The sequence below is a fragment of the Corylus avellana genome, chromosome 2, assembly GCF_965113065.1.
Source record: "Corylus avellana chromosome 2, dhCorAvel1.hap1.2, whole genome shotgun sequence".
Classification (NCBI taxonomy): domain Eukaryota; kingdom Viridiplantae; phylum Streptophyta; class Magnoliopsida; order Fagales; family Betulaceae; genus Corylus; species Corylus avellana.
In genome coordinates, this window is record NC_142491.1 from 45,469,834 (window position 1) to 45,492,199 (window position 22,366).

Here is a 22,366-nt window from a genome sequence, read left to right on the forward strand (position 1 = left end):
GAAATGGAATGTAGTCATAAAATAAAATACCCTAATAGTTGAACATTCAATTTTCCAAGAACTTTGAACTGATACAGACTGAAAAAAGAAAGAATCTTTAGATCAAATGAGCTAATACTGACATATTCTCATTGAATACATTTGGACTTAAAAATCAAGTCAACTTCAACATTAGCTTCAATATAGTAAGATGATCTCTTTTGTACACAGAGAAAAGCATATAAACTAGTAGACAGCTAAAACCGAACCCAACATCGAGTGCATGTATTGCCCATTTCTTAGGAGAGAAATTGGTGGACCTAGCTCCTCTGAGCACATCTTGTGGAAGACCATTAGAGAAGTTAACATTGAACAGCACGATATTTGGCTTAGCAGTGGCAAGGTCAGCCTGTAATGAGAAATTGCTAATCAAATTTTAAGATTTCATAAGCAAGAAATATAATCAAATTGAAAAATATGATTCTGACCCCAAGTTTAACAATCAAGACTACCAAACCAATTATTAAGCCATATAATTAATAAAGATAAAATCACCACAATCAAAATAAGTAGAAAATAAACTAGATGCATATATATTTTTTTTTTAACGACGAAAAAAATTTCTTTAGAACAACTCTTCAAAAGTAAAACCACTCTGAATAAACCAGCACATCAAAGTATCAAGCACAAACTAGAAGTTCCAGATTTGGTGATAAACCAGCACATCACAGACCACCTCTGCCAGGCTACCAAATAATGCAAAGCAGATGACCAACTAGCTCTCCATCATGCTTGCACAAAAAGCATTAACTCACAACAATTGTTTTCTCCTTGATTTTCAGTTCTTAAAGCTGCAGACTTTTCATGAATCATTAAAATAAAGGTTGCATATGACTAAATGCCTATACCAAATTATATATGGTTGAAAGCAGCCAAGACTAACCAAAGCTTAAAGCCATGCACATTTTGGCATAGGTGACTCAACGCCTAAACCAAATTACATATGATTCAAAGCTTTTGTTCCTCATGCACATATATGACACATGGCAATGATTCCAATCTACTAAATTGATTACATTTTGAAGTAGGATCAGCTTCTTATATAGGCTAAAGAGGCCATAGTTGAATTCATTTCAGCTTCACCTATTCAAAAGAGGTATGCATGAATTGGTAGTTTGGTACTCACAGCGGAAAAGCAGAAGGGTGTTGCAGAACCAAAGGTCAAGAGAGGAGAAGCCAATGATTTCCCTAGCAACCACGTAATATCTAAAACACATTGTAAGCACAGATTAGCCCAAATTAGAATAATTACGACTCTTCAAACAATAATCAAGATACTGCAAGGCAATGCAATGCAAGATTCCTGTGTTTTTAACCTTCACTAAAAGGATAGTTGGAATATAAATATTTTTTATTAATTTTCAACTTCTATGATAACCATAGCAAGAAATCTCGAAAATAATTAACATTACAATTTTTTAGTTCTTGTTTCAGTACAATCCACAATAATGCTTTACCCTCTCCAACCTATTTTGCAAGTCCTTCGTACTCTTTTGAGATATCCCCAAATGAGTTCATTTTTTTTCTAAAAATAGTATGCACCATTATACAGATTTCCCCTATTACCGTTCTTTTTTGAAATGATACAAATTGTCCATATGGAAATGAATACAGAAAATGGTAATTTGGTAAAGTAGTAACTTTATCTTGCATGTGTAAGAATCAAACGGCTTGTCCTCTTCTATACAAGTACGACAGTAAGCACATAAATAATCCCAACTTGTGTCTACATGAGTTTTTGCATTTGGCTTACCAAAAAACATAACACACTTGAACAACATAAAGAAACCAAATGCAGAGAATCAGCATTGGAACTAAGTACAGCGTCACAAACCTACAGCTTCTAAGATGAGGTTGTGTCTGATTTGAGTTGTCAAGGGTGTCTAGCAAAACTAAACTGTCAACCACATTTATTTTTATGAACAGACCATTTATAATAATTCCAGTAACAGTATGGCTAATTTTATCAAGCAAGGGTGATCGCCATATGGGTAGAAAATCTTCCACACGGTTCACCTATTCAACTATATTCAAATCTAGAAATTGACTGATACAGCAAGAGCCAAGGCAATACCAAATCACACCAATAGAAAGTCCACATTATCATTTTTTTTTCTTTTCAAAACAGAGAAGAAAAAGAAAAGCATTTTCTTACGAATAGAAAGAAAACCCTTCTAGGTTAAGAGGTTCCCCTAAACTCAATCCAGACAGCAGATCAGACAGAAGGTTATCACAATGGACCATCCTATAAGATCATAAACCTCAGACCTCAGAAAGTTCCTCTAGATAGAATGCCAGAATCTTTGGAAAAAGGACAGACGGGGGCATATGAGATAGTTATACCACGAGTGACTTGATTATACTATTGACCAATTGCAGATAACTTCTCCTTGGATTGAATAATGAAACGCACTGCTTGAAAAGGATAAGGCAAACCCGAAACAGCTTGTGGCTTTTTTTTTTTTTTTTTTTTTTGTTCTTTTAAAAAAATAGATACGTAATAAAATCAAATCTATCTTCAACAACTCAATCACCAAGAAACGTGAATACATAAAGATGCATACGCATAAAATCAAGCATGAAATTCTAACATTATTCTCTGTAATACTAAAGCCAAGACAAGTACATGTTATGCATGTAAGCCTACTATTAAATATCATATAATTCCATTAGACTATTAAGGTAAAGCAAGGAAATAGAAAGAGTGTCAAGATATCCTTTAGTAGACATGTCAATTTAATGAACGACACATTTCAGCAGCCGCTGAGCCATGTTTACTCAATTTTTACTTTGTGAAATTGTAATTATTGCGTATAGGAACTTCGAGGATTGAGTTAGCTATCTTGCTTACTAAGTCAAAATATTCAAATTGCACATTTAATTGACCGGAAAAACGAATATTATGACCAAAAAAATTACGTTTACAAAACATCTAAGTCCAGATAAGTCAAGAATAACCTTATTAACTTCAGAAATGTAAGAAAAGCTTTGCAACCAAGCTAACCAATGCCTTAATAATTTATCTAGATTGACCACTAAAAAGTAAAATCCTCTTGGATCCATGGGCACTGACTCAACTATATGATCATGATTCATGAAGAGAAGAGAGAATTCTGCAATTTATAGCAGACAAAAATAAGCTTTAAGGGTCAAAAGATCTGGTTTTCAACCAGTCACCCTCGAGTTGATAATCTCCAGCATGAACAGCCGCATCTATTTACATCATACCAAAAGCTGTATATCAAGAAACTGCAGTATCACAGGTTCAATTCCTGATACGATGCCCCAATTTAAAATAATTTAAAATATCAGTATCGATGGGTATAGATGGACGAACCTCAATAACCTCGCACCAGTCCATTCCTGACAACTAGAAGGAACATAAGGCTTGTGAGACATTTACTTGAGCACTAAATAAGTATTATCCACATTAAAAGAAAAAAGGCAAAGCAATAGACTGGTCACCAGCTTATAGTCAAAACACCATAGACAACCAACAAAACTACAAGAAAAGCTCAACAATCAAAGAAACTTCACAAAGTTAAACAACAAGCGGAGTTCCAAAAGAAATCATCACTAACCTTATGCAAAGCAACGTCGAAAGGACCTTGATCGGACAGAAGCCTCTTTAAATCAATGGGTACAAAAAATATCCCCTTATTCCTGCAGCACAAATAACATTTTATTGGTCAGAAAACAGTCGTGAACTTCAGTCATCAAATGGATAAAAGCTCCCTTCCTCCAAAACGTACCCAACAAAGAAATTTAAATGGGTTCCGGCCGGAGCTGATGGAGGGCAGTGGAGGTGGTTGTCGGCGGCGGTGACGGTGGAGAGAGGAGAGGACGCACGGTAGAGAAAAGGGGTTGGAGAGGAAAAATGGAGAAAGGAAAGGGGTCGGTCGACGGTGGGGGAGAGGAGATCACGGCGCCGGTTTCAGTGGGATCACGGAGCCGGCGCCGGCGCCGGTGGAGAGAGAATTTGGGTGGAGGGAGAATGGGGTGGAGGGAAAATGGGTTTGGGGGGAAATTTTTTGGGTGGGGGGAAATGTCTGGACGAACGTTCTTTTCTCTGTTTTGATTTTTTTTTTTTTTTAAAATATGGGTTACGACGTGGCACATGCCACGTCAGCGGCGTGCGTTACTGTTCACGCACGCCGCGTAACCTATATCATTACTCTTCCAGGATACTCCCTATATGTTTGTGCAGTCGAAGTTAAAGGGCATATTTGAGATTGCGTGGGATTTTAATAATTGCGTTTTTAAAAATTATATTTTTAAATTGTTACTTTTTAAAACTGCATAGGCGTTTGGTAAAACAGATTAAGAAGTACTTTTTTTATCAATTGAGTATTTGGATAACATTAATATATAATTGCGGTTTCATGATCAAATAGGTAAATATTACGCCAAATATTGTTTTAAGCGTGATTTTGGTTTAAATTCGCACTTTTTCAAATAAACACTCTCTAATCAGCTTATAGAAATCATGAATTTTTTCATGATTTTAAAATTTACGTTTTTAAAATCATAATCCTAAACACCAAAATTACAATTTAATTTAAAAAGATAAATTATTTTTTTAAAAAAACGCACTCTTAAACCAACCCAAGCAAATCTAAAAGAAAGCGAGAAAAGCGAAATAGACAGCTAAGGTGCCATCAATTCTAAACCCAAACGAAATCTGTAAAGGGTTTTTTGCATTGAAGGCAAACAGACTAGTCATGGGATTTTTTGATTCGTTTCTCAACTCGTTATAATTATTTTTTGTGGGTCTTTACAAATCACAGTTGGCGTTTCCTTAAATGCAATCCATTGACGAATTGGTTCATGTACCATCGCATCCCCGATCCTCTCAAATTTTTTTAATTAAATATAGGATCTGGATCCTATATTTATCGAGACAGATAAATTTGACATATTAAAAATTAAAATTACTTATTTCTCGATAACATAAATCTTTATATTTATTTAAACCATTAAATCTAATGAAGGATTAAATTTTAAAATTCGAGAATTTTATATTTTAAAAAATCTGACCTTAAAAAATCTGACCTTAAAAATCTAATGAAGGCCACAAGTAAGTGTAAGTGGCAATGTTTGACTTTAAAGTCTTCAATTAAAATGAGAAGATAAGTAGAGACTGCGAGAAAAATCTGACCTTAATCCGTATTGTAACTCTTATTATAATAAATATGGGCAGACAGGAAGGCCCCAAGTGAGTGTGAGTGGCAATGTTTGACTTCAAAGTCTTCAATCAAAAGGAGAAGATAAGTAGAGACTGCGAGGAAAATCTGACCTTAATCCGTGTTGTAACTCTTATTATAATAAATATGGGCAGACAGGAAGGCCCCAAGTGAGTGTGAGTGGCAATGTTTGACTTCAAAGTTTTCAATCAAAAGGAGAAGATAAGTAGAGACTGCGAGGAAAATCTGACCTTAATCTGTGTTGTAACTCTTATTATAATAAATATGGGCAGATAGGAAGGCCCCAAGTGAGTGTGAGTGGCAATGTTTGTCTTCAATCAATAGGAGAAGATAAGTAGAGGCTACGAGGAGGATATGGAATAAAAAAGCAGAAGTATTCCTTTCCTTTCTTTGTCTTTGTCTTTGTCCCATTTTCTTCAATTTTGTCATTCATCAATAAATTTGTGGGCTCATATACGAAATTTACATAAACTCCACATTTAATAGTGGTCGGGAGAATGAGAAAAATTGAATCACATGTCTTTACACTGTTTCAAATAGAAATATTTGCATAATCTTTTTTTGGCTTATGTGATATTTTTTTCACACATTAGAGATCTGGCCGGACCAACACACCCTAATCCGGCCACTAATTGGGAGAATGAGAAAAGAACCGGAGAAAAGTTATGTCTTGAGACTCGAAAAAGAATTCACATCTCTTTACACTGTATCAGTTAGAAAAATTTGCATAATTTTTTTTTGTTCAAATTGCTAGGAATTTGATGTGAATACTCCAAGACATCCTGGTGTGGTTTCCACTTATTGCAGGACCTTATCCAAACCCACACGAGGAACATCTATGGAGATGCGATGTGAGTGTGAGCTACTGAAAGGTGCTTAAGCTTAATGCTTTCACATCACCAAATCCTACTATTTTAGTACAGTAAAAGTAATCATTCCCAAGCAAGAAATAAAATGCTGTTTAAGTCCCTTTTGACGTAGGTTTCAAATTTTTTCGTTTTTGTTTTTAATGAAAATAATAAAAATATGATGTGGCAGTGCAACCTCATTCCCTCGTCAGGGTGTGGATAAATGAGAATGAAAAATAAGTGTAAGCTTAAAAGTATTTTACAATAGTTTGTGAGTGGAGTATTCCAAGTATTGATGCAATCTATAATAGCAAGTTGTAGGACCTACTTCGAGCATATCTGCTTAAAGCAACACTGAGGACAACTTCCCTCTTTTAAGATGCGTTTAAAATTGCAATTTTATAAAAATAATTTACATTTAATTTAAAATTAAAAAATTAAAAAATAAAAAATCTACAATTTCTATAAGTAGGCTAAGAAATGCTTATTTGAAAAAGGCACCAATTTAAATTAAAATCACGATTTCGCCTAACAAATATTTGATAATAAAATTTTTTTTAAAAAAAAAAACTTTTTAACATGTTTTACTAAACACCTTTGCGATTATAAAAAATAGCAATTTCAAAAACGTAATTTTTAAAACGCAATTCTTAAAATCACACTTACTGAAATCGTAATCCCAAACGGACCTTTAGCATCTTTTAAGAAATTCGAACAACCTAATTTTTTTGTTATCTTGAGATTGAAAATATTTGTAAAATAAGTTGAGTGATTCTGACCATTTTTTTTTCTCAAATAAATAACAAAAATAACATGAAAGGACTATTATATCATTCCCATTATAAATAAAAAATCAAAACCGATAAAAAGGTCTTGGGTTGCTGCGAACCAACTCTTTGACTATTATATCATTCTCATTATAAATAAAAAAATCAAAACTGAAAAAAAGTCTTAGGTGTTATTTAAAGTACCCAAAAAACTTTGAGCATAAACCAAATGAGAAGACAAAACATGTGTGATTACGAGGAAAGCAGAGTTATTGAGAAAGACAAACTTCAAGCACTTCAAATTAATGGTGTAACGCACTTTGGTCTTTGTGCCCTCTTTATCTATTTTTGTGCACTCTATTGTATATTCGTTTGAAGTGATGGGAGTAGCTCAAATTCCAAGTCAAAAAGTCAAGATTTTGCCAGCAACAAGAGCTAATTAAAGATCCCAATGACATTGTTTAGGGCTTAAAAGAGTTGCAAAGTGTTGGTACATGAATTTTGCCATCTGAAAATGTAATATTTCGTATGTTGCCGTGCATGTTGTGGCCTGCTTCTAAACAACCATTCCAGATCCTTTTTATCTTTACCTCCTCTTCTTTTGTGAAAGCTGAGAAGCTACATCTACTGCGGCCCATTTACCAGCACCATGCACACTCCCCTCCCCTTGACCCACCACAAGTCGGCCTCTCATCAACCCCCTCCTCAAAATTTCCTCCTTTTTTGTCTTTCAATTTTTTTTTTTCAGCTGCGCACACAACCCTCCACTAGCCTCCACGCCCCCAACCCACTCGCCATCTAGCCTCTCCACTGGTGCGTAAGGCCCACAAACGGCCCATGCCACCCCCCTATGGTGGTTTCCAGATCCAGCTCTTCCATCAAATAACGCGTCTTCCCACCACCTCCTATTTTATGGCTCTTTTTTCTTTTTCTGTCATGGTTATCTTGCTCGGAAAAGAAAAAGAATATGCCATATTTCTAGCCGTTTGAAGACCCAAAAAATAAAGGAACCATGCTCATATCCGCCGATAGATGCCATGCTAATCCACTTTTCTACAGCATGCTCGTAGTGTAAAACGGAGCCCTGGCCAAGAACTACAGCACTTTCTAATAAATTTTATGATCCAAAAAACAAATGTGAAGCTCAAAACTCCACATATTTCATTATAAGCAGGCCAGCCCTAGGAAGTTCCTTCTACTAAAAGGATGGTTACAAATGCACAAGAAAAATTATCCCTATCCAAGTAGCTGCATGATTAATTAATTCAAAGCACTGGAAGCAATAATATGGGCAATACAGCATGCAGTCCTCAAGAGGCCAACAGTTGGTGCTTAAAAGGGTCAAGAGTAGTCCTCAACAATCGAATGGCATCATCTTCATTGCTATTTACTTCAACAAGTATTAAACATATGCTTGCATATTCATCCATTGGTCAATCGGATATGTAATTAATGGAATAATTGTTGGAGACTAAAATGTTGTGTATATATGCAAGCGTATGATAACATATATGTTGTTGTATATCTCCATGAATCTAGAAACATATGCAATACACCAGGTATCAATAGCTCAACAAAAGGCAATAAGGTCTGCCCAAATCTCGACTTAAGAGAACAGCTCTTTGTGGGGAAATTTCCACCCTATGAATGCATTATGCAATCTGGGAATCCAGAGACACCGTCGCAAGGAAAATATCTAAGGAAAATCATCCCCCACGCTAGGAAGATGAAAACAACCTACAGACTACAGGCCTAGTACGTGACATCAATTTATCATGGCATAACATTACTGGTACAATGGCAACAGTTCAGGCAACAATAGCCGGCAGGCTTTGGCACTTTCACATTATAAACATGAGAGGTAGGTGGCTTTAGCTTTTGGCTCATAGCAAAAGCAGGCTTCCTAGCATCTCCTATCGAAAATAAAGAGACAGCCAGAATGCTCAAAAAATCAACCCACAAGAAGGCATTATAGCGTTTCGCTGCTAAGACCCCAAAACAATCCAATTAATGATCAGGCTAAAAAGATATTTCTTCAGTGCCTGTGAAAACTTGAGAAACCAAAGATCTAGAGTATGCAACGCATAGGCTGAATGCTACACCAGTTTTCTTCCTTTTTCAATAAAAAAGGGTTTTACGATAGAGATCCAAGAAATTATTCGAGGAAAATTTTGAACTGAATAATACACCACATATGTCAACTTTATCCTACCTACTTCGACTCTCACTACACTAGAGATATATCTTGAAAACAGAATAAGCCGAAAGGTAGGAAAAGCATAAGTTTACACCATCTCCAAGGATAAATATAGTCAAATGCAGAGCGAAACAAACCGAAGTGACTAAAGGCAGAAATAATTCACAGTACTCGAAAAGAAAAGCACGCTCCAATCTCTAGCAATCGTGCCCGAATTAATGAAATCCACAGAGTTCAAGTTGTTCCTAACGAAAGTGCCTGTAATTCACGAAACCGCAAGTCTGTCGTATCGCCCCTCATTATCATAACCTCTCCAATTTGAGCGAATCCTACAGAGAAGTGGCGTTCCATGATTTAGCGCGATTCATCGTTTTATAATGAAGTTTTCTTAGTCAGCACCTAACGTCATGAACATAAACAGTCGAACGGGTGGAATATAGCGTTAATCACCTGCAAACCCGCATAATTCAACGCTTGCCACGATGCCCGCCACCTGACCTCGCACCAGGATAGCGAGCAAATTGCAACCTTAGATTGACCGAGTCACGGTCATGCTCATCAAATTTATAACCTGCAAAATCGAGCTTTTACTATTTCACGCTGAACATCTAGCCACGTTTTGAACGGTTAATTGGGGCATCAGCAGACAGATGATATAAGACGCGTGCAACATTAGCTCAACTTAAACACATAGCAAACTCGAAAAAAAAAACCTGGCAAACAGTCAATCACTTTCCATAACACCCAAAAACCAGATGCAGATCGACCACTCATATCCTGACGGTTAAAAGAGCACCCCATAAGGACATAGAAAGAAAGTCTGCCACCTTCCCAAGGTAAAGCTCAGTCATCAAGATTCCAGTCTCTGGCTTACGGATACAGTGAAACTGGAGGGATATTTTGCCTCAATTATTTCTACTTTAGTTAGTCAGAGGTTTCCATTGGTCTAGAGTGGATTAGGAAAAGGTGAGCCAAAACACGAGCTCTTTATGGAACCATCATCTGAACTACTTAGCATGGTTGGTCAGCCATGTGACTAGATCAGCCTCCTTAACTGGTCTAGGTAGCCTATTTGGCCAGTTGAGCAGAAAATCCATAAAGTAAATTAAATCAACCAGGTCCAATGTTTTAATTTTCTTTTTTTAAATTGTTGGCCTGGAGAGTTGAACCCAAGAAAACGCAAAGTTTTGCCACTCATAATTATTAAGTACAAACCTGATACAGACAAGAGCAAACCTGCAGTATAAAACACATAGGCACCAGCAGTAAAGGTGACCTTGGCAAATGCCTATAAGGGTCGGTTCGAATATCATATGATTATCATAGAGGAAAAGAACTTCCAAGCCCTCCAAAGTAAGTTTCTCACCTTCATTTGAGATATATAAGCCACCAAACTAAGCTTTGCTGCGCTTTCGAGAAATTTAAAAAAAATTGGCAAACCTTTGGAAGCTTAGGCTTTCAGGTTGCGAAAATCCGCTTTACGTTTTTTCCCATGAAATATGTATGCAACTGTCACTATAGAAAACATTCATTTTCCTCGCATAACAACAAAATAATGCTTGATTTTGTAAATTAGCATTTCACCATTTTTTATCATTCAATAATTCAAAGATTTAATTAACAGAGTTGCTATTTCACTTCCCAGTAGCGACGAACTCTTAGTGCCAGCCCCCTTCAATAGATATCTTTTAACACCATGCCAAATCATAAGTTCAGACATCAACAACTCAACCCCTCCAACACTTGGACACACACACACGTAAATCAGAAATGTCACACAGGTTTTTGTTTTGGTATACCTTGTAGTGTAACTAGCCAACCCTCTTTATAGGAAAGCGGAAAAAAAAAATCAAGGAAAATGTTTAATAACTCCACTAATAGCACAACAAAAGGAAAGCAGAGATAAGCAACATAATGGATTGGCAAAGATGCATGATGCTAAAGTTATTATAAATTAAGGGGTAAGATAAGCTCACCTTGCAAGGCATCCATGGCAGTGGCAGCATGGGCTGGACTTACAAAATCAACAAAACAAAGTACCAGTGGATCTCCCCCAGGCTGAACAGATTGATCATCAGTGAATCCATCAATGTACTAAATATTGACAATGCACTTATAACAAATATAAACTTACATGTCTCGATTCCTTGCTTACGAGTCTCACTTCTTTGTAGCCAACAAAAGGGCGAAAGATATCTATGACAGCAAGTGAAGGAACAAGACGAGGAATGTAAAACTACAAGCAATGAAGATAAAAGAAAAGTGCAAGCAATGCTTGAGAAAATAGAAGCCTAAAGAAGGATACGAGCCACTTCTCGTCGTGTACAGTTGGCAGGCAATCCCTCCACAAACAGTGTACTGGAAGCATCAGGAGGAAGGGGAACCTCAGACCTTCCACCTCCATATCCCATAGTTCTGTCCTTCACAGTTGTACCTGGATCCATGCTCCCAATACCCACAATACGCGGATCATCAACAGCACGACTCGATATTCCCCCACCAATGGATCTAGCAGACTGTCCCCCACCATAAGATGAAACTTGCTGAAATATAGCATCATAACATTAGAACCTAACAAAAAATTAAATTGAGAGTGAAAAAAAAAAAAAAGTATCTGAGATGCAAAAACATTGGAAATAAATAAGTACCGCACTGCGTAGGTAACGATCATAAGATGCTCCAATGGAGTCAGTATCTCTAATTCCACGAAGTGTTCCTCTGTCATCATCACGAGCATAATAACTGGGCAGCTCATGACCACCAGGGACATCTTCAAGATCAAGCATGTACTTTCAGTAAATGAGACAAAAGATAAAAGAAAGGAGCAATATGTTAAGACATATGATTCTAAAGGCAGAAGAAGGGCACATTACTTTGTGTGGGAAGTCAATCTGCTAGAGATATGTCTAGTACTAGAAAAAATAATTGGTAACCGTTATGAATAACCTAATACAGAGTTGTTGATCTCTCATATAATGTGATTGCCCCAACTGCCAAAGACTACCGCATCACTCATGATCAGGTCACGGAAATTGCTAAGGGCCACTTGCATCACCAATTACGCACAAACCCAAATTATTAGGGGAAGATGAAGTTTTAAAAAGTAAGAAAGAACCCAATGCATAGAGGAGCACAACCCTAGTACACAAGAAGTATACAAGAAAACCCCTAAAGAATAGAAAAAGAAGAACAGAATTCCAAAAAAAAAAAAAAAAAGAAACAAGCAAACTATTCCATGCACTCTCCATGTATAAAGGGATTGTAATATCATCTTCTTCATCTCTAACAATCCATTCTCATGATCTTCAAAGCTCTTTGTGTTTTGCTCTCTTTAAAGATATCATATTAAACACAAAGGAGCCAACCTCCATATTTTCAAAGCATTACAGTTTCCCAATTGTCCCCTCCAATTTCTCAACAACTTGCTCACCCTTCGAGGCATAACCCAAGCAACACCAAACAACTAAAAAAGCGCACTCCACAATTATGTTACAACCTCACAATGAAGGAGTAGATGATCAATAGAATCCCCACATTTCTTACATATACAACACCACTCCACCACAATAACATTCTTTTGTAAATTATCCAAAACAAAGATTTCCCTAAAGCCGTCATCCACACAAAGAAAGCCACTCTCAAGAGAGTCTTAACTTTCCAAATACTCTTCCAAGGAAAAGGAGACCTTACCGGATTAGCTAACATCTGATAGTAAGACTTAACTTCAAATGATTTCCTTATAGAAGGAATCCAACAAATTGTATCCTCGCCTCCATGTCTTACTCTTTGAGAATAAGGCAACTTAAAGAACCCAGAAACCCCTTCCACCTCCCAATCATGCATAAGTCTAGTAAAAATAATATTCCAATTAATGTTTTTATTCTGGAACTGTATATGATCCGCCACCCACGCATCATTACCACAAGCAATAGTGAATCATTTCGAAAAATAAGAACTTCAAAGGCTACTCCCCACACCAAACACCATGCCAAAACAGCACTTTAGATCCATCTCCTACCTCATACCTCACGTGTTAAAAAATAAAATTAAAAAAAAAAAACTCCCAACATTCCCTCCTTATACATTTCCACACTCCCACACCAACCTCTTTAGAACACCAACCTCCCCTCATACTATCATATTTAATATCCACCACCTTTCTCCACAAAGGCTCCCTCTTTGTGGCATACCTCTGCAAAACAAAGAAAGCCCCTCTAAAGTTTTTCTAGTCAATTAGCCACTTCTATCGGAATAGGGAAAAGGGACAAATAATACATTGATAAGTTAGAAAGAGTACTTTTTATCAAAGTTAACCTACCTCCCTTTGATAAATAAAGCCTCTTCCAACTTGCCAACATATGCTCCATCTTCTCAATAATGCCACTCCAAATGATAGAAGCCTTATAGTGATCACCCAATGAAAGACCCAAATACTTCATCGGCAACGAAGCCACTCTACACCCAAGAATACAAGCCAAACCCTCCACATCCCCATATCATCTACGGGAACAATCTTTGACTTAGACAAGTTTATCCCCAACACTGTTTAAAAACATAAGGCATCTCAAATTACGAAGTTATGGCCTTTTAATATGTATGCCTACTGTCTTCATACTTCCAAGAGAAAAAGAAAGAATTGACTAGTGGCAGGGTCTGTTACATATGTCATCCCATATAAAGCAGTTTATAAGAAGAGCATATCTAAGGCCACCCATCCCTTCCAAAAATTGACTGCCACCTGCTATCCCTTTCTCTATTTATTTTTTATTCTGTGGGTAGGTAATAAAATTACAAATGGGACAAAAGGGGCCTTCAGCTCATAAGGCACATCTATGATCTGACTTGACATTACTTACAATGTACAGGTAATGGCAGTATGGCGCAGTGCGATAACCTACTTCAAAAATTTTACAAGACAAAAAGACACGTTAAAATCTCTCATGAGTACCTAGAAAGTAAGTTTGACAATGCATTCACTGAGTTAGTTTCCTCTTCTGTACTTTCTTTCTCTTATCATTATTGGGAAGGCATGATTCTTCCCCCAGCTACTTTATGTTGGAACTTGGAAGGCTCCAAGTCAGATTAAAATGTCTTCCATGAAAAGGGCATTAGATATGATCCCCACAATCAAGAATTAAATACCCTTGAAGCAGATAATTCCAAACAAAGTCAAGTCCAAATACAAGTTCCATAAGGCAAATCACTTGTTAATACTTTAATTCTTCAGTTTCTCCATCTGGTTCCATTTGTTCAAAAAGTATGCAGTGTATTTGTTCAACTACATTTGTAAGTAGTCCTTTTTTCTTCCATTCCTTTTCTATCACAGTTTATTCGGACAAGAACAAACTGGAGAATTTTTTTCATATTACAAAAAGGCAAAACTGGAGGATACTTATGACACTTTGAGATTAGTTTATTTGGAGAATAACTATGTTCTTTGGAGAAATATTGCAAGCAATGCATTTGCAGAAGAAAACCTATCAACAAAACTACACAGGGTATGGAATTCTAAACTATTTTCCAAGTAACATGTAATAGACAAGAACATCCATTTTACTATTCTGGGTACCAGTCAAACTGCTTTTAACTTCATATGCAATGACTTGGAAACACACACATACACAAAACAATATGTGATCCAGAATACGAACAGAAAAGTATTGACAACTTCTTGCAGTCTTGGTTTATAGCAACTCCAAATCAACAAAACAACATAACTCCAAATAACTTTTATTATTCCTTCTTGCTAGCCAAAAGAAAGGAGTAAAGGAATAATAAAAGGTAAGACCTAAACAATCTGTTTCTTCATAATCAATCAAAATCATCAACCTCGCAAAAAACTATATCCACTTCCCTTATCCACAACAATCCCATCACCATCTCCAAAATTTTAACTCTCATCCAATAACAATTCAACCAAGTAGACAAAGGAATTCATTCAATTAAAAAAGCAAGTAAGCAGTGCAGAGCTGTCATTAAGTCTAAATAACACAAAGCCCAATATTGATCCTTTGAAAATAATTGACAACAGAGATAATCTAGCAGTCAAGACTAGACAATACATAGCCCAAAAATTTACACAAAGTGGCAGTCCTTCGACCAATGATGGATTTCCAATATTAACAGGATTCATCTATCCCCATATAGATAAGAATGCAAGAAATCATAGCATATTACTCATTTACGCCTTAAAAGATATATTTCTTACCATAAACGGAAATTAGCACTAGTACTTAATCCTCCAATATCATACACACCATTAAAACAATGCTCTCATACTGTTCTTTACGCAACCATAGAAGAGCATAACCTCGGACATGACAGCACAACAAAAATGAAACTTCGAAAAAAGTGAACCACATAGAAACCTATGAATTTTTATTTTTTTTTAAATGACGATATCTAAAATAATAAAAGAAACCCATTCCACCAATTGCATAGTAGCCCAAAAAATGTAAGAAAATGAAAGTTATAAATGTTCTTATCAAAAACTTCCAGTTTTGTCAACCCCCAATGGTTTTCTTCAGCTAAGAACTCCTATTTTCTACATAAATCAAACGTTCGCATAAATCCCCCGTTTTATCGTCTTTTATTTTCTTTTCTCCCGCTTTTTTGGCCACCAAACAGAGTAAACCGGAATTACCGAAACCCTAATTTCATAACACAGCAATACAAGAGCAAGAAAAGGTGAATCGGAGGTAATTAGTTTTACCGTAGTCTGCGCGAGAGCGTTTTCCGACAAGCTGAGAGATCGACTGCGACGGAGGCTGCCGTGAGTCGCTGTACCTCCAATAAGCGTCCGCCATGTGTTAGAGAGAGAAAGAGAAACCCTAAGAGAGAGAAATAGATGAAGAAATGTTTTTCACGAACAATATCAGAGAAGGGAGAAGCGGCAAAGCGTAGAGAAGACAACCAAGCCTACAGATTTTGTTTCTTCTTTATAAGGTTGTACTTTCCCTTTGTTTTTTATTTAATAAATATCGATTAAGTAAACTTTTTCAAATAATCGAACTTTTATTTTTAAATTAAACTGGTATTTGTATTTTTATTTTTCAAAAAAAGTGTTCTACCGTCATAGTTTCGTGTATTAAATGAGTAATGTTATGAACTTTTTTTTTATTCTCTTAAATTTGATTTGACTTTTAAAATCACAATTTGATCAAAATTTAAGTATGATTCATCAAAAATTTAATGATGATTTTAGAAACCATATTAGTTTTAGAGGATAAAAAGATGATCTATAGCATTACTCGTATTAAATTATGTGTCAATATTTTGTTTAAAAAAAAAAAAAAATAATAAAATAAAATAAAATAAAAGCTTTGACAAACAAAGGCTATAAATATTTATATAGCAACATTTTAATCGAGTCAATTTAAATCCATGAGGGTTAGAAAATTCTTATATTTAATTTCGGGTGCTTCAAAATAAGGTTATTTTTAGTGTCATGTGTTTTTAGAAAATAATTTTCTATTATAATTGTTAGAGGAAGGAAAATAAATTTTGAACATAGCAAATAGGAAAAATGAAAAATGCGATAAGTATGTCTCACGTAAACTGGGGTTGTCTAAATGTTCGAATCTCCTTATTTGTAAGCAATTTTTTTGGAGTCACGCCGGTCAAGTCTAAGGTTCAAAATTTCTTAGATGTAAACAATTATTTAGGGTCACATCCGCAGCTGAAATCGGAGTCTTATTCGATTTATGTAGAGCGGGTACTTTGCACAAGTTATGAGATTTGCTCGACAAAAATGTGTACACAAAGCAACCGTGCCTTGAAAGAATGTGTCATCGACAAAAAAAAAAAAAAAAAAAAGTATGTCTTGGACAATATTTTCTTTAATTCAGTTTATTAGACTCATATTTATTATTAAAACTTGGTATTTTCACATATAATCCTTAATAGATGTTAAAAATATATGATATAAAAAATATATGAAATAGATCGAGCGTAAAATTTGTCCATATATGATCTGTGTGGTTTTTTTTTTTTTTTTTAATATTTTTATCTTTGGTGCCTTGTCGAGGAAAAAGGCAATAGGCTATTATAATTTTATTTGAAGCAATAAGGAACAACAATTGCTGTTCTAGCGTAGTTTTATTCAATTAAAGCAGGTGTAGATCATCAACATCATACCATATTCTCCTTTGGTGTAGTTGCTAGATTTTGTTTATGTGGCTGAGGTAGTTCATTACACAATTTACACGTGGTGTTATAGAAAATGAAACAGAAGAAATAAACAAAACATGGAACAAACTATTTAGGGGTAATTTCATTTTAAACTCCTAAATTATCAAGCGATTTAAGAAGCTCTCTTATTTCAAAACTTCTCAATTTGAATTACTGAAATTTCAATTGCAATCAATTTGAACCCGTTCGTCAGATTTTAAACGTTTAAAAGTGAGACAATGACGTTTATACCCAACTTTTTTTATAAAATTCCAAATTTACCATTAATTCCAAATTAAAAAATAATAAAAAATAAAGTTAAAGAAAAAACAAGGATATTTTGGTATTTTTAGGAGTAAATTTAACGGATGGTTTCAAATTGACTGCAATTGAAAGCTCAGTGGTCAAAGTTTTAAAATTTTGAAGTTTGAGAAATGCTTATCAAATTACGTAGTAATTTATGAGTTTAAAGTGAAATTACTCCAAATATTTACTTGATTAATCTTAATTAGGTATGTTCACATAGTTATAACAACTTTCCATTATGACGAAGACATGTATATGTATATACACAACAGGGTAGTTGTTATAATAGTTTTCGAGATGGGTGATGTAAGTGATCTGAGAGTGACAATAAATGCAAAATAGGAAGAAGATAGAATAAGAGTTTGTCGGGTGTGGAAGCGGAGATAGCTCTGATACCTAAGTCAGTAAGAGCATGTCTGGGATTAAATTTGAGAAATAGAGCTTTTAAGTCAAAAAGAGTTTTTGAGCAAAAGTTTCATTTTTAAGTTTTTGCCAAAAGTGCGTTTTGGTTATTTTTAGGCTTTTTGAACCCTTAAAATAGATTTTAATTTTTTTTTACCAAATAACTATTTTTTTTTTTAAACAGACTTTTTGAGTGTTAAAAGCACTTTTAGACTCCTCAAACGCAATTTCAAACAAGTTATAAGAGTCTTTGCATATATGAAATGTGGAGTTTTCTTAGAGAGTAATTTACTCATATACCTTGTAGGAATTTACCTTCTATAGGTATAGACGGTAACCGTCATGAACTAGTGATATACATCACATGAGCGTGCATAAACAGTCACGTCCGTTTAAAAAAAAAAAATTTATAACACTAACATGCATGACTGTTCATGCACACCAATATGCTGCATATCACTGCTCAACCGTCATGTATCATCCCCTAAATTGTCGGCACTCACGTTCCCGAGGAGTCCAATGCGAATGATGCTAAGATCATGATTCATGGATCGTGACTGTTGTGGGATCGTCGGTTGTGGCTGTTGTAGCAGCCGTGTGCTAGTGGCGTTTCATGCTCGGCCACATTCACTCAGCACGTGGCTTTTATCCTTCTAACAACTGGACATCAATCATATTCTCACGGGCTTGTACAAATATTTTTATATGGGCCTTGTCTTCATGGGCCTGAACTGTATTTCTTAATTAAAGGGGCTTTCATTGTTATTTGGCTGATCCAGTACCCATATATATATAGTTCAGCCCCTTCATCAAAAAGCGCAAAAAGAAGAGAGAATTAGGGTGTTTTTTTGTTTTTGTCTTTTTTTTTTTTTTGAGCAAGAAATTAGGGTTCTAAGGGAAGAAAGTTTGGAGCTTTGAGAGAATAAGGAAGCTGTAGATCATATCCAAATTCGTTAGGTTAGATTAGATAGTTTATAACAAGACAAGAAATTTTGAATTCCATTTTCATCTCCAATTAGATCCGTGGTTCAATGGCTGCCACTTCTAAAAACTTGTCACCATTTCTTATTAGAGACATGAGCCACATGACCAGGCTATGGTGGGTCTGTCATATCCAATTTTTTCACACGAAGACATTGTCAAAGTTGCAATACCGTGGATTGAGAGCGCAGAAAAAATAATAATAAGCAATAAATACTGGGGATTGAGATAAAGATGGGATTCTTTGCTTGTTGACTTTGCTTTTTTCTCTGCTGTTTCTTCCCCCACCTAGCCTTGTCTTTATCAACCTCATTGGTCTTCCCACGCCTAACACTATCTTCTTCTGGATACGTCAGCCATTTGAAATTGTTACTCTGATCATACCCTTCTTATAGCTTTCACCCCACGCTGTAATTTCTTATCTCTGAGAGCAGAAATCATCCTTCAAGTAGGTGAATTTGATACACTTTTCTAAGAAAAGTTTCTTCTATTTCATTCGCTTATTATTTGATTTTGTTTTTTGTTTCTTGGGTCCTCAGTTGTCAGTTCAATGGAGGACTATACTGGTCGTCCCTTATACAGCTGCAGGAACTGCCAAAATCCTATCGCCCTTCGCACTGACCTTCTCTCCAAAAATTTTATTGTAAATTACTACTCATTCTACTTAAATTTTGTTGGTGACATTTTGTATCATCTTTTTGTAAATGTCTCTAATTTTTCATGTGAAATGAGCTATTGATCAATATGTTCGAAGCAGTCAGTCTTTGATTGCCATTTGCCACACTAGTTATTTGGTCTCCAAGAGAACTTTTCCTTAATGGAAAGAAAACCATGGCAATAGCCAATAGCAGAGGTTTTGTTCTTCTTGGTGCCAAAATCATCTGAAACCTATGACCCAGAGAAATTCTTGGCATGCTTATGTGCCAAGTAACCAAACTGGGGGAGGGTAGGAGGGAGAGAGGAAGAGAGAGATCTTAGTCAATCAAATAATGCATTAAAAAAGGTTAACTTTTTTATTGTCGTTTGGAATCTCTTTGGTGATCTGTCCTCTTTTTTTTTTTTAAAGTTCCATTCATTTTCCAATTCTTTGTTAGTCAACTGTCTAACCTTGGCTTTTGATCAAGCCCTGCCCAGAGATCTCCAGCTTTCTCTTTGGGAGCAGAACTTTGGGTCATCATTCATCTCTGATGAGTCCATAGTCCTATTCCATTTCTTATTCCTAACAATCATCTAGCACGTTTGATATTCTGGTTCGAAGTTCTCAGTTCGATGGCAGAACTTGGTGATCAACCCTTGTTCAGCTGTAGAAATTGCGGAAATCCTCTTGCCCTGCGCAGAGACCTGCTTTCCAAAGATTTTTTGGTGAATAGTAATGTAGATCTTGTCTTTCAATATATATGATTATATCAATATGATGTTATGTTTAATCTTTATAGTCTCAAATCTGTTGCATAGTTTAGTTTATGGATAATATATTGAAAGTAGTAAGTAGTTGATGGCCATACTGGTTTAGATTTCTCCTAGAAAAGCATTCAGTGATCTTTTTGTCTCAAACTCTATATCATCTTGAATACTATAAAGCCTAGAGCAAAATGTAAGAGGCTGCAAAAGAATGGATTACTGTTATCTAAATTCCGTTGGAAACGGATACCAACCTCCACTCCGGCCTCCAACTTTCGTTGGAAACACTAATAGACCTCCCCTACCTCTGCCTGCCACCGGAAGCCAATCCGTGCGGGTCAGTGGCGGATCAGTGGTCGGAATTGCCTTCGCCTGCACAGTCCTACTCTTTGATTAATCATTCTTGTAGTGATATTTATTTGGACTGCTCCTTTGCTAGAACCACACTCTTCTCTTGATATGCATTTGTACAGAAAATTGGTTTAGAGATTGCATGTTGTCTACAATGATTTATTCAAATCAGGCTGAATTTTCTGAAATTGAATCACCTGCTAAATTTGTGGTTACATTTCTTCATGTATATTGGTCTATATCTATATGTTCAGTTGAGATGTCCCCAACTTTTTTCCCATTACTTTGTTCAGGGAAAAAGTGGGCCAGCGTATATGTTTGTACATGCAATGAACATCATTGTGGGGCAAAAAGTAGACAGGAAGCTCTTGACTGGTCTGTACACTGTTGCAGACATCTATTGCAGCAATTGTGGTGAGACATTAGGCTGGAAATATGTTCGGGCTTATGAGGTCAGAGACAAGTTCAAGGAAGGGAAGTTCATAATAGAGAGAGCGAAGATTGCCAAGGAATATTAATAATCCCACTATTATAACTCAATATCAATAATAATTCCATTATGAGAAAGACCCTTGTTTCATTTGTCCCAGTAAAATGTAATTAAGCATGTTAGTACCTCATGTTCTGCTGTTAAGTTACTATATACATGCCTGTATTTGAAACTTGAAAGTTGTGTTGGATACTGTAAACTCTTGTGGCTCCTTTGTACTAAAATCAATAAGAATACTCTTATTCCCATGTGAGGATTGCTAGATGGTACCAGAAAGATCTCAGGAAGGGAACTTGATTTCCTAGTTGGATGGTGGTTTTTAAAATCTGGTGAAAGAATCCTTCATTTTGTTCTTCCATTAACATTTTCCTATCATCTTTTTGACAAGAATTCCTTATAATTGTCATCCCCCCAATTCCCCTTGGATCACCCTCTATAATTTGATCCCCTCCCCAGTCAAAGTCTCTCTGTCTGAGGAGGAAGCTCACCGTCCTTTCACACATGTTTTCTACAATTCCCCTCCCCCTCCTCTTTTGGCGGGGCATTGTTTTGGAATTTCTATGATACAGGACATTGACACCAGTCACATCATGAACAATAATTTCATCCTTTTTATTGGTGGAAGTTTTTCCAAGATTGGATTGATGTGGCGTCTGACTAGTATGCAGTTTTGTTGAAGAAACAGATTACTTGGTTGAACAAATTCAATCCACTGTAGTAGATTGGCAATTTAGGTTGAAAGTTTGTCCCTGATATGATTTTTACCTTGGTGTTTGTTTGATGTCAATATCATCAACTTTCATATAATATAATTAAATTTATTTTTTCTTATTATTTAAAATTTTTGAGATAATATTTTTATCTTATTAAACTGACGTGATAATGTCATTATCCTAATAAGTAACTTTTTTTAAAAAAAAAATTAGTAATTTAATATAATACTAAAAATTTAAATTTTTGACTTGATAATAATACAATGTGAAAATAATTATGCAGCTATTGAACTAAAAAGATTGATAAGGGTGACCCATATCCTTTTTGTCTTTTTTTTACTCCTTTCTATGTCTATGAAGTCAATTGTGTGTGCCCATAGTTTTTATTTTTTTTACCAAACCAAAAGAGCAAAACTTCAACCATGGTATCTGCCCACAGGAACTTCAAAGTTGACACGTCAAAATATCATTTATAGCATTACTCATTGCATAGGAGGA

The 22,366-nt window shown here is 35.6% G+C and overlaps 3 protein-coding genes across 8 annotated transcripts; 1 reads left to right on the forward strand and 2 right to left on the reverse strand.

Annotated features, from left to right (window-relative positions):
• Positions 1-79: 79 nt before the first annotated feature.
• On the reverse strand, positions 80-4,074 carry LOC132185018 (uncharacterized). Of its 3 annotated transcripts, none has more exons than XR_015911584.1 (5): positions 3,792-4,074; positions 3,621-3,702; positions 3,377-3,402; positions 1,166-1,245; positions 80-388 (listed from the first exon to the last, which is right to left on the reverse strand). XR_015911584.1 is itself a non-coding variant. In XM_088513947.1 (3 exons), the coding sequence occupies exons 1-3, from the start codon at positions 3,250-3,252 to the stop codon at positions 155-157; spliced, it is 357 nt and encodes a 118-aa protein (XP_088370073.1). In that variant the 5' UTR covers positions 3,253-3,290; the 3' UTR covers positions 80-154. The 3 variants fall into 3 exon arrangements, 1 of the variants encoding a protein (XP_088370073.1); XR_009440605.2 differs by having other exon boundaries at positions 3,377-3,409; XM_088513947.1 differs by lacking the exons at positions 3,377-3,402; positions 3,621-3,702; positions 3,792-4,074 and adding an exon at positions 3,210-3,290.
• Positions 4,075-7,294: 3,220 nt separating this feature from the next.
• LOC132180823 (RNA-binding protein 2) lies at positions 7,295-15,980 on the reverse strand. Of its 2 annotated transcripts, XM_059593801.2 has the most exons (7): positions 15,768-15,978; positions 11,704-11,825; positions 11,361-11,598; positions 11,190-11,251; positions 11,032-11,113; positions 9,506-9,626; positions 7,984-9,384 (listed from the first exon to the last, which is right to left on the reverse strand). In XM_059593801.2, exons 1-6 carry the CDS (start codon positions 15,859-15,861, stop codon positions 9,523-9,525), a joined length of 702 nt encoding a protein of 233 aa, XP_059449784.1. In that variant the 5' UTR covers positions 15,862-15,978; the 3' UTR covers positions 7,984-9,384; positions 9,506-9,522. The 2 variants fall into 2 exon arrangements, with proteins under 2 accessions (XP_059449777.2, XP_059449784.1); XM_059593794.2 differs by lacking the exons at positions 7,984-9,384; positions 9,506-9,626 and adding an exon at positions 7,295-7,953 and having other exon boundaries at positions 15,768-15,980.
• Positions 15,981-19,155: 3,175 nt separating this feature from the next.
• Positions 19,156-21,403, forward strand: LOC132186847 (Yippee family putative zinc-binding protein). Of its 3 annotated transcripts, none has more exons than XM_059600956.2 (3): positions 19,156-19,365; positions 19,453-19,556; positions 20,959-21,403. In XM_059600956.2, the coding sequence occupies exons 2-3, from the start codon at positions 19,464-19,466 to the stop codon at positions 21,181-21,183; spliced, it is 318 nt and encodes a 105-aa protein (XP_059456939.1). In that variant the 5' UTR covers positions 19,156-19,365; positions 19,453-19,463; the 3' UTR covers positions 21,184-21,403. The 3 variants fall into 3 exon arrangements, with proteins under 3 accessions (XP_059456939.1, XP_059456931.1, XP_059456947.1); XM_059600948.2 differs by having other exon boundaries at positions 19,157-19,361; XM_059600964.2 differs by lacking the exons at positions 19,156-19,365; positions 19,453-19,556 and adding an exon at positions 19,563-20,275.
• The last annotated feature ends 963 nt before the right edge of the window (positions 21,404-22,366 follow it).